This window comes from Vicugna pacos, chromosome 9, assembly GCF_048564905.1.
Source record: "Vicugna pacos chromosome 9, VicPac4, whole genome shotgun sequence".
In the NCBI taxonomy this organism is placed as follows: domain Eukaryota; kingdom Metazoa; phylum Chordata; class Mammalia; order Artiodactyla; family Camelidae; genus Vicugna; species Vicugna pacos.
In genome coordinates this window covers 59778695-59791231 of record NC_132995.1, presented here as the reverse complement: position 1 = coordinate 59791231, position 12537 = coordinate 59778695, and the positions used below count along the sequence as shown (strand labels likewise).

The following is a 12537-nucleotide window of genomic DNA, read 5'->3' as shown; positions in this document are numbered from 1 at the left end:
ACAAGTCTCATTTTTTTCATTCACTTAATTTTCTACACATCTATTACTAATTCATTTTGAAACTCCCTGTAAGTGTTATAAATCTGCTCCCAGCATACTCAAACACAACAAACGCTGATTTCTTTTTTTTTCCTCTTTGAAGATGTCTATTAACCACAATTTTCTGTCCTCATGCTCCCTTCTGGTCTTGTTTTCTAGGCCTAATAAATGAACTTTCATCTTGGGACATCTCTTAATTATCCTAGAATTCCCTTTACCTCTCTTGGTGCTGGCCATCCTGTTTCCTGATAGTATGAATTCCTCTTTTTCGGTTTACTCACTCATTGCAATACAGTAACGTGTACTCCTCTGAGAAGGGGGGGGCAAGAGTGATACATATGTTGAGACTGGTAGTCTGAATATGTCTTCATATAGTGCCTCTGTACTTAATACTTAGGCTGGGCACAAAGTGTTTGGTTGAAAGTCATTTTCTCTGAGAACTTTGAAGGTTCCATTGTCTTACGCTTCCAGGTGAGCCAGAGGTTGCTGCTGAGAGGCCCCATGTCATTCTAACTCCCAATCTTGTATATGATCTGTTTTGATCCTTCTCTCTACTTCCTGCTTAATCCAGGATCTGATCCCAAATGTTCTTGTAATGTTGCGGTTTATAATAAATTTCTGTATTGATCTCTGTCCCCAGTTCCTAACACAGGTCTCCTGAAACCCCTGTAATTTCCTGGGTGGCAAGAGTGTCGTTTGTTCTAATGAAGCCAGTCTAGGTGGGCTCCTAGATGGCTCCTGGATGATGGCTGGCCACCAGAAAAGTACAAGCCATGAATAGAAGCTTGGAATTTTCAGCCCTGCTCCCCATCCTCTTGGAAAGGGCTCAAAATAGAGTTTAATGATCCATCATGCCTACCTGATGAAGCCTCCATAAAATTCCATTATTATGGGGTTCAGAGAGCTTCCAGGTTGGTGCACACATTCACTTCAGAAGGGTGACATAACCCAAACTCTACAGGAACCTTCCCAGACCTCACCCTATATATCTCTTCATCTGGCTGTTTATCTGTATCATTTATCATAACCTATAATAAACTGGTAAATATTTAAGGAAGTGTTTCTCTGAGTTCTGTGAACTATCCTAGGAAATTAATCATACCTAAGAAGAAGGTTGTGTGGGAACCTCTGATCTGTAGCCAAATTGGACAGAAGTTGGGGGTGACCTAGGACCTACTACTTGCAGTTGGCATCCAAAGTAGGGTAGGAGCAGTCTTGTGGGACTCAGCCCTTAACCTATGAGAACTGAAACCATCTCCAGGTACAAAGTGTCAAAATTGAGTTGAACTGTAGGACATTCAGCTGGTGTCAGAGAATTGCCTGGTGTGGGAAAAAACCTCTGCACATTTGATGACCAGAAATGGTTTTGTGTGAGTAGTAAGGGAGACTCACAGGAGAAACATACGAGGTAGGCTGAACTGAATTTTTCTAAAATTTAGCTCTGAAACCTCAATCATGTTTCTTAGTTTAAATGCTGATCACTGAAAAGATTCTTCTTTCAATCTGTAAATGTGTGTATTTCAGTTCTGAGTAATGTTTCTGTATTATTTACTCGACAATTTCTTTTTCTGGAACACCTATTAGTTGCATGTACTCATTTTTCTATTATCTTTTTGTCTTTTTGTACTATTCTTCTGGGAAATGGCCTCAATTTTATCTCCCAACTTTCCTACTGAATTTATTTTGGTAATTTTTATTTTCTGGTTCTCTTACTTTTTCATCTATAGAGCTTTTTTTTTAAAAAATCCAGTTATTAATTATGTCTTTAAAAAATAGTATTCTTATGATTCCTGCATCACTTTTTAAAATCTCTTTCTTTTTCTTTAGGTCTCAAATATTTGAGCATCTTTAATTATCCATTTACACCTAAGAGTGAGGCACTACTAACATGCTGAATGCAAGTTCAGTGTGTAAAGGGTGGTGCTTGTTAAACAGTGGTCTCCCTGTAGAGGATAGCCAGCCATTTCACTTCCTTAGGTCTTTTTACTCGGCTTCTGCAAAAAGAAATTCCGGCCTTCTGTTTAGAGATTATAAACCTAGCCAGCAGACTTCTACTTAATCTCCTTTATTAGTATAGTATTTCACTCTACCCATTTGTGTGTGGTATTCCAAAATTCAGAACTTCTCTGGTCCAACCTCTGCAGAGAGCAAGCTTCACCCTAGTCTTCTGTTAGGGGAAGATAAGGGTAACTATGAGGCCATGTAGAATAAGGAGGAGGATCTGGGGATAGGTCTATTGCCCCTTATACCTATGCTCAAAAAAATCCTTTTTTCAGTTCTACTTCATACCTAAAGATATACCTGATCCATCTAATTCCTGAGTTTTTCCAGAAATCAAATACAAGGGTTTTTGGGGTTTTTTCATTTATAGAAATTAATTTAGGGAATTACAAAGAAGAAACACCGACCAACAATCAGCTAGAAAATATAATGGAAAAATAATCCCATTTGCAACAGCAACATGAAAAATAAAATATCTAGTAGTAAACTTAACAAAAATATTTAAGGTGTATATGTGTGTACATACATACATATATAATTATGAAGAAATCTTCAAAACATGATTAAGGGCTGCAAAATTTTAACAGATTTATTTTTCCTTTAACACTTTAGAAATCTTTAGTGCTTCTTTTGGCATTACTTTAAATTTATAGATTAATTTAGGGAGGATGGGTATCTGGTAATATGGAGTATTCCTTTCCACGAAAAGGCATTAGTTCAATTAAATACAAGGGTTTTAAAACAGGAAATTCATTTGTTTTCTATTGGCATCCCCTGCTATAGACACTGACATTTTTACTTTCTTCACTTTTCATCCACTTTCCAACTTTCAAAATTGTGTTAATTGTTCTCATTTACTATACTCTTCTCTTCCATTCCTTCAATCCTTGTGGCTGATTTTTTTTCTTAATTATTATAATTTTAAAGGAGTTTCAGAAGAAACCAGATGATTAATGCACATATTCAAACAGCCATTTTTAATGAGGGTTCTCGTCTGTCATGTACCCACCATCAAGCTCAAGAAATAAAACATTACAAATACTGAAATAACCTCTGTGCTTATGATTAGCCATTTATAATTTTCAAGGTATAAAATCATGTCATTTTCAAATATTAATTTTTGTTATTCTAATGTTAATTAGAAAAAGAAAATTTAAAAAAAATTTTAAAAGAAAAGAACAGTAATTAGAATCTTTTGCTCATCTTAGTAAATATATCTCAAACAGCATGTTAAATAATAGCGATAGGGGCCATTCTTATTTTATTCTTTTTGGAGGGGTACTAAGTTGAGCTCCATCACTGAAAATAATGTTAGATCTTAGATTTAATATACTCTCTCACTTAAGAAATTTTAGAAGACAAATTACTTTGGGAATATATATGAGTTTCTTGCATATTACATTAGTAGTCTTTTTTGTACACTACAATTTTTTTCTATTGGTGTGATTTAAGAAAATAGCTATATTGAAGTATAATTAACACACGATAAAGCTCACTCATTTTTAGGTGTACAGTTCTAGCAATTAATTTAGTAGATTTCTGTCAACTTATAGAGTTGTGCAAACATCATCACATTCAAATTTTAGAACATTTCTATCACCTCAAAAACGAGAATGGTAGTAAATCTCTGTTCCTATCCCCTAGCCAAGGCAAACACTGATCTGCTTTCTATTTCTACAGACTTGCCTTTTCTAGGTTTTTCATTTAAACTGATACTTCTATTCAACATAGTTTTGGAAGTCCTAGCCATAGCAATCAGGCAAGAAAAGAAATAAAAGGGATCCAAATTGGAAGAGAGGTAATAAAATTGTCACTCTATGCAGATGACATGGTCCTATATATTAGAAAACCCTAAAAGCTCCGATAAAAGAATTCAGCAAGGTAGCAGGATACAAGATTAACATGTAGAAATCAGTTGCATTTCTTTACACTAACAAATAGCAAGAAAAGAAAATAAAGAAACAATTTCATTTAAAATCACATCCAAAACAATAAAATACTTAGGAATAAATTTGACCAAGGAGGTGAAAGACTTATACACAGAGAACTAAAAAACATTGATTAAGGAAATTAAAGATGACTTAAAGAAATGGAAAGATATCCCATGCTCTTGGGATTGGAAGGATCAATATTGTTAAAATGGTCATTCTGCCCAAGGCAATCTACAGATTTAATGTGATCCCTATCAAATTACCTATGACATTTTTCACAGAACTAGAACAAATAATCCTAAAATTTATATAGAATCACAAAAGACACAGAATTACCAAAGCAAAACTGAAGAAAAAGAACAAAGCTGCAGGAATAACTCTCCCAGACTTCAGACAATACTACAGAGCTACAGTAGTCAAAACAGCATTGTATTGGCATAAAAACAGACATATGAATTAATGGAACAGAACAGACAGCCCAGAAATAAACCCACAGACTAGTGAATTAATCTTTGACAAAGGAAGCAAGAGTATACACTGGAGAAAAAACAGTCTCTTTGGCAAGTAGTGTTGGGAAAACTGGACAGCAGCAGGTAAATCAATGAAGTTCAAACACTCCCTTCACACCACATACAAAAATAAACTCAAAATGGCTTAAAGACTTAAATATAAGACAAGACATCGTAAACTTCCTAGAAGAAAGTGGGCAAAATATTGACATAAATCTTGGCAATGTTCTAGGACAGTCCACCCAGGCAACAGAAATAAAAGCAAAAATAAACAAATGGGACCTAATTAAACTTATAAGCTTTTGCACAGCAAAGGAAACCATAAACAAAATGAAAAGACAACTTACGGACTGGGAAAAAATATTTGCGAACAATGCAACTGACAAAGGTTTAATTTCCAGAATATATAAACAGCTCATACAACTTAATAACAAAAAAATCAACAACCCAATCCAAAAATGGGCAGAAAACTTAAACAAGCAGTTCTCCAATGAAGGCATACAGATGGCCAATAGGCACATGAAAAAATGCTCAATGCCACTAGTTATCAAAGAAATGCAAATCAAAACTACAATGAGGTATCACCTCACACCAGTCAGAATGGCCATCATTCAAAAGTCCATGAATGATAAATGTTGCAGAGGGTGTGGAGAAGAGAGAACCCTCCTACACTGTTGGTGGGAATGTAATTTGGTGCAGCCATTATGGAAAACAGTATGGAGATTCCTCAAAAGATTAAAAATAGACTTACCACATGTTCCAGCAATCTCACTCTTGGGCATATATCTGGAGGGAACTCTAATTTGAAAAAAAATACATGCACCCCCAATGTTCATAGCAGCACTATTTACAATAGCCAAGACATAGAAACAATCTAAATGTCCACTGATAGATGACTGAATAAAGAAGCTGTGGTATATTTATACAATGGAATACTACTCAGCCATAAAAAAGAATAAAATAATGACATTTGCAGCAACATGGATGGACCTGGAGATCATCATTCTAAGTTAAGTAAGCCAGAAAGAGAAAGGAAAATATCGTATGATATCACTCATGTGCAATCCAAAAAAAATTTAAAAAAAAAGGACAAGATGGAGAGAGAAAGACAGTCTACAAAACAGAGACAGAGTCACAGAGAAAACAAACTTACAGTTACCAGAGGGGGAAAGGGAGTGGGGAGGGATAAATTGGGGGTTCAGAATTTGTCAATGCTAATTACTATATATAAAATAGATAAACAACAAGGCCCTACTGTATAGCACAGGGAACTATATTCAGTATGGTCTATAATGAAAAAGAATATGGAAAGGAATATATACACAGACACACACACACACACACACATATACATACACACACTAGTTTCCTCCAGATATAAGCCCAGGAGTGGGATTGCTGGATCATACGGTATGTCTATTTTCAGTTTTTTAAGGAATCTCCATACTGTTTTCCATAATGGCTGCACCAAGGTACATTCCCACCAGCAGTGTAGGAGGGTTCGTTCCCTTTTCTCAACACCCTCTCCAGCATTTATTGTTTGTGAACTTTTTTAACGATTTGCCCATTTTTAAATTGGGTTTTTTTTTTTGTCTTCTTACTGAGTTGTAGGAGTTCTTTATAAGTTAGATAGAAAATTCTATTATACATATGATTTGGAAATATTCTCTCCTGGTCTGTGGCCTTTCTTTTCATTTTTTAAAATGGGATATTTTGAAGAAAAGTTTTAATTTCTGATGAAGCTCAATTTATCATCTTTTTTCTTTTTTGACTAGGCTTCTAAGAAACCTCTGCCTAGCCAAAGTCATAAAGATCTTTTATTTTCTTCTAGAAAACCTATACTTTTGTTCTTACACTTAAGTCTATGGTCCTTTTTAAGTGGTTTTTGTGTACAATGTGGGGTCAGAATCAAGGATCATGTTTATACATGTGGATATCCAATTGTTCCAGCACCATTTGTTGATGAGACTATCATTTCTTCATTGAATTGTTTTGACATCTTTGTCAAAATCAAATTATCAAAACTGTAAGGATTTATTTCTAGATTTTCTATTCTGTTCCATTCATCTACAATTCATACTAATACTACACTATCTGAATTACTTACAGCTTTACAGTAAATTTTGAGGTCCAGTAAGTCTTCCAGCTCTGTACTTTTTAACCTTGTTTTGAATGTTCTAGGTCCTTTGCATTGCTTATCATTTTCAGAATTAGCTTATCAATTTCTACCAAAAAAAAAAAGCCTGCTGGAATTTTGAAGGGATTATATTGAATCTGTAGATACATTGAGATAATTGCCATCTAAATGTTAAGTCTTTCAGATCATGAATATGCAATGTTAATCCATTTATTCAGACCTTTAATTTCTCTTAACGATGTTTTGTAGTTTTGGTCTATACATTCTATGTTAAACTTAATCTCAAGCATTTTATTCTGTTGGATGCTACTGTGAATGAACTGCTTTATTAATTTCACTTTTGGATTACTCATTGTTGGTAAACAGAAATACAGATAATTTTTTATATTGATCTTTTACTTAAAGACCTTGCTAAACTCATTTATTTATATTAGTAATGCCCTTGGATTTTCTAAATACAGAATCGTGTCATCATGAATCAAGGCAATTTTCTTTTCCATCTCAATGATTTTTATTTCTTTTCCTTGCCTTATTGCACTGGCTAGAATCTGTAGTAAAATGTTAAACAGATGCAGCGAGAGCAGACATCTTTGCTGTGTTCCTGATTTGAGGGGCAAAGCACTCAGTTTAATTCCTAAATACAGTGTTAGCTGTAGGTTTTTAATAGACACCCTTTGACAGTTTGTGGAAATTACTATTTCTAGTTCCTCATTAATGGGCATTTAATTTTGTCAAATGCTTTTTCTCTCTCAACTGAGAAGATCATGTGGTTTTGTCCTTTATTCTATTAATATATTACATTATTTTCCAATATTAAACCAATGTCACATTCCTAGGATAAATCCCACTTGGTCACAGTAGATAACCCATTTTATATGTTGTTGAATTCAAAATTTTTAACTTCTGTTTATGACAAATTGTCTTTTTTCTTAATGGTCAGTATGATAGTTTATTAAAAGCTCCATATTATGACTCAGGTAAGACTTTTTTCTTCCAGTTTTACCGAGAAATCATTGACATACAATACTGTGTAGGTTTAAGGTACAGAGCATAAAGATTTGACTTACATATACCATGAAATGATTACTACAATAAGTTTACTGAACATCCATCATCTCATATTGATATAAAATTAAAGAAATAGAAAAAAAATTTGTCCTTGTGATGAGAACTCTTAGGCTTGACTCTCTTAACAAATTTCATATATAACATACAGCTATGTTAATTATATTTGTCATGTTGTACGTTACATCCCTAGTATTTATTTATCTTATAACAGGAATTTTGTGCCTTTTGACTGTCTTCATCCAATTCTCCCTGCCCCTCAACCTGTGGTAACCACAAATCTGATCCTTTTTTCTATGAGTTAGTTTGCTTTTGAAATATAATTGACCTACAACAGTATGTTAGTTCCTGTTAGATAAAATAGCGATTCCATGTTTCTATACACTTCAAAATGCTCACCAAGATAAGTCTAGTCATCATACACAGATATTACATAATTATTGACTATATTCCCCAGACTGTACATTTCATACTCGTGACTCATTTATTTTGCATTTGGAAGTTTGTATTGCTTAATCTCCCCTAACTTATTTCTTGCACCCACCCCTCCTCTGCTCTGGCACCACCTGTTTGTTCTTTGTATCTATAACTCTGTTTCAGTTTTATTATGTTTGCGCATCTGTTTTGTTTTCTAGATTCCACATATAAGCGAAATCATACAGTGTTTCTTTCTCTGTCTGACTTATTTCACTTAGGATAATACCCCCTAGGTCCATCCATGTTGTCACAAATGGTAAGATTTCATTCTTTTTATGGCTGAGTATGTGGCTCCATTGTATATATATGTGTGTGTGTATATATACATCTTCTTTACCCAGCTTTGTTGTAGAGCTATGACAAATTTTCTTCTGTTATCTTTGTCTGGCTTTGGAATCAGGGTAATACTAGTATCATAAAATGAGTTGGGAAGTACACGTCCTTCTCTGTTTTCTGAAAGAGTTTGTGTAGAATTACTATATTAGTTCTTGACCTAGTTAATTGCAACTTATCCTTCGGATCTTATTTGAAGCATCAGTTCTTTAAGGAAGGCTTCTCTGACCTCCTTCACTAGGTCCATTTCCTTTATTATAAGCATAATAGCTTGCAAGCAACAGCTCTCCTTCTTAGTATTTATCCAAAGTAATTTTTATTCATTAGTAGAATTTATTGTTTCTTTCCCACTTTATCGTAGTTCCATGAAAAAAAAATGTATCTTTTCACTGCTATATGGACATAGTGCCTAGCCTACTGCCTGACAAATGGTAGACAGGTGCTCAATAAATATTTGTTAAATGAAGAATATATAATGACTGCTTTAGTTTTATTTTTGGTATTTCTTTCCCTTCTTTACTCTGACTGTCTTCTTTCTCTAGATTCTTCGTATATTAACTTGAATCACTGTAACTCTTTCTTCCTAGTTAATCTAGACATTTTTTGTTAATACAGACATACAGAATGATATTTAATCAAATATTACTTTAGAAACATTCCATAGATTTTGTTACATCTATTATTTTTATTTCTATCCTTCAAAAATACAGATTTGATGTGGCCTCTCTACTCAAAAACTATAAAAATTTTCCATTTCCTACAGAACAGTATCTAAAGTTCTTAGGAAAGCAGTCAACTCAGCTCCAAACTGATTTATGGCCTATCATCTCATCTACATACCTTACACTCCACTCAGATTAAGCTACTTGCTCTTCCCTTAAACAAGCGTACTCTGTAAATACCATTCCTCTTGTGCCCAGCACCTAGCAAAAGGTCTTAAACATAATAGCTCAATAAATGTTCATAAAACAGTTCATATCACTTTTCATGATCCAAGTTAAGATTTTTTTATTTTTTTTATTTTTTTTTTTTTTACAATTTTGAGTGTTTTTATTATGTAATTTCTAATTTTATTGTGCTATGATCTGGTGTTAGTGTTGTGTTTTTTTGGGGGGGTTGTTTCATTTTTTCTTTTTTTCCTTGTTTTAAATTTGTTTTAAAAAAATATTTACATTTGTGTAATTTTTTTTTAAATTGCATCAAATACTTCTATGGAGTCTATACTTTGGTCAATTTTTGTTAAAATTTAAAACGGTATCTTTGCCTTTCTCCCATCACCATTACACTGTGAAATTCATGAAAGTAAGACCCATGTCTATGTTAATAACTGTATCCTTTGCACCTAGGACATGTTGGCACATTAACTCGGTAAATTTTTACAGTTGTCTTTAATTTTACTGTTTCCACTGCTGTCAAATTAAAAAGTATACCTTAAGGAGTTGTTAGGTAGATTCTCCTATGAGAGAACAATGAATAAAAATATAAATAATAGATGGGGTTCAATTAACTAAAGTGACACCGAGTTCCTAGTATGAATCAAGATGCTCTAAGAGTGGGATGCAAATGCAATTCCTGCCGTTGAGGGCTATGAAGATACCCAGGTTAACAAGTAACTTTGATATGGTGTACTAACACGAAGGTCTGTATAAAATTGCCTGGACAAAAAGGTTTAGGAAATAATTAAATTGGGTGGGGGAAGGCAGTTGGTAAGGAAATTTTACAGCAAGAAGTAAAATCCTTCTAAGGATAACTAAACCCAAACCCAGACACACTACGGTGCTGGTTCAAGATCACAAGGCTGGAGACAAAGATCACAAGAAATCCAACTCCCAGGTCTGTGCATTTTTCATTATACCATATTTACTATCAATACTTTTTAGAGCTCACAAAAGAATAACAGGACAGGATTCAGAGAGTTACAAAGTAAAATTTGGGCATTTATTCATCCTGACCCCATCTTCTATTAATATAAAACATCAAGGACTGTACAGAACTGTGAAAAGTTAGCTCAAGTACCATGTAGTAGAAACAACTTTCTAATTGATTGGCCCATAAAAAGAATGCACCCTTCATTAAGCTAAGTGAAATAAGTCAGAGAAAGACAAATCCTGTAAGATATCACTTACATTTGGAATCTAAACAAACTAGTGAATATAACAGAAAAGAAACAGACTCACAGAGGTAGAGAAGGAACTAGTGGTTCCCAGGTCGGCGGGAGAGACAGGGGAGGGGCAAGGTGGAGGTGGAAGATTAAGAGGTGCAAACTATCAGGTATAAAATAAGCTACAAGGATGCATTGTACAACATGGGGAATACAGCCAATATTTTATAATAACTATAAATGGAATTATTAACCTTTAAAAATGTGTGAATCATTATACTGTATACCTGTAACATATAATATTGTACATCAACTATACTTCAATTTTAAAAATATGACATTGTAAAATAAATACATAAAAAAAGAATGCACCCTATTTCACCAAAGATTTAAACGTTCCAGTCTAATCAATCTGACTTGGAGATAAATAGAACAAATATTAAGTTGTATTACACTTATATGTACATATTTTTATTTAAATGTTAATAGAGGGTCTGAAGAAAATCTTTAAAAAAGACAGGTCCCAAAACAAGAATCTGCCAGTCACTATTCAGTAATTTCCATGGAGGTAAGACCCTGAATCTGTTGATCCAAGTATTAAGGTCAATAGAAAGACATTCTGTAGGGGTAGGATGGTTTTTAGGCTTTTCCACATCTCTCAAGATTGTACAATTACATTTGGCTACCACACAACCTTTCCATGACTACTTTGCACCACCTTCCCCATCAATACATGTTGATCCCACAACACCAACTATGGAACATTATTTAACCCTCCTCTCCCTATTATAAATTAATACACTGGCATTCTGAATCACACATCAATTTTTGGTTGCTTGATTAGCATGAAATAACTCAAGAATCTGCTCAGTTCTAAGAGCAGTATAGGAAAAGTTTAAGAACTGGAAAAAATTTAAGCCATACTCTACATCAGTAATTGAAAAAGTGATTCAGGCAACAAATGGATTTTGTTTGCCTTGCACAGGAAGAAAAAGAGAAAGAAGAGGTGGGGGAATGTAGTGAAGGGGGAGGTGAGGGAGAGGGAGGAGGAGGAGGGGGAGAAGAGGGAGATGCTCAAAATACCTGGATATTTTACATAAAAATGCATATTCACAGCTTCTCTTGAAAACTTTGAATGAAGCTCTGACAACACTAAGTTTGCGTTACCACAAAGCAAAACCACCAGAGTTAAACAGCCATAGCACCATTTATTTAGGACATTTGCTTTCAAATTCATCATAGACCAACTCCTTTCTATTTCCCTGATACCGAGGCCAAATGTCAATTGTCATATATCATTCCGCTTGCAGTGTTGTTTTCCTTATAAATTTCAAAGAATAAAGAACACCACACTTGGTGGATAAGTGCAGATTTTTTTTAAAGTAAGTACAATCTACTTTTCACATTAATGAAGTAAAACAAAGCTAAAAATTAATCAATTTACCTTAATTTGAGTCTGTTCGATTGACTTTTCCCATATCTGCTGATCATATGCTCCAATCTGAAATAGGAAGAAGGCCATTTAAATGATGCAAAGGCAATGTTTTTATTTAGGTCAAGTCTCACAAACGTAATCAAACTATTAGGTATCAATATGATATCTGGGAAATGTTTGTGCTTCTCTGAGGCTGGAATAAATTATTATTTCCAAGGACAATTTCCTTCCAAATTCTGGAAGGTTTAGCTGCATCTAAGCCTAAGTTAAAAAAGCAATGTCCAAAATATTTCAAATTAAGTATCACCTTAAAAGATATTTCCACTTCTTACAAGAAAAGCACCAGTAGGAAACTGAGAGAAATAAAAGGTAATGGACAGCTCAGTAAGGTTGTTGACAGTAGCAATTGGAGCTGTGCAGATAAAAGTTTTATGTCTAGAAAAACAGCAGTTTGATCAGAAACAAACTTTCAAAGCATTGCTGTGACACTGTGAATGCAGCCTGGAGAT

General features: G+C 34.1%; 1 protein-coding gene across 5 annotated transcripts in view; it reads right to left on the bottom strand.

Moving 5' to 3' along the window:
• PHTF1 (putative homeodomain transcription factor 1) overlaps nt 1–12537 on the bottom strand; it is a 53444-nt gene that overhangs the window by 40129 nt on the left and 778 nt on the right. For all 5 annotated transcript variants that reach the window (XM_015247486.3, XM_072967999.1, XM_015247487.3 and 2 more), the window contains exon 3: nt 12038–12094. In XM_015247486.3, coding sequence (XP_015102972.1) covers nt 12038–12094 — 57 coding nt within the window. The remainder of the gene's footprint in view (nt 1–12037; nt 12095–12537) is intronic.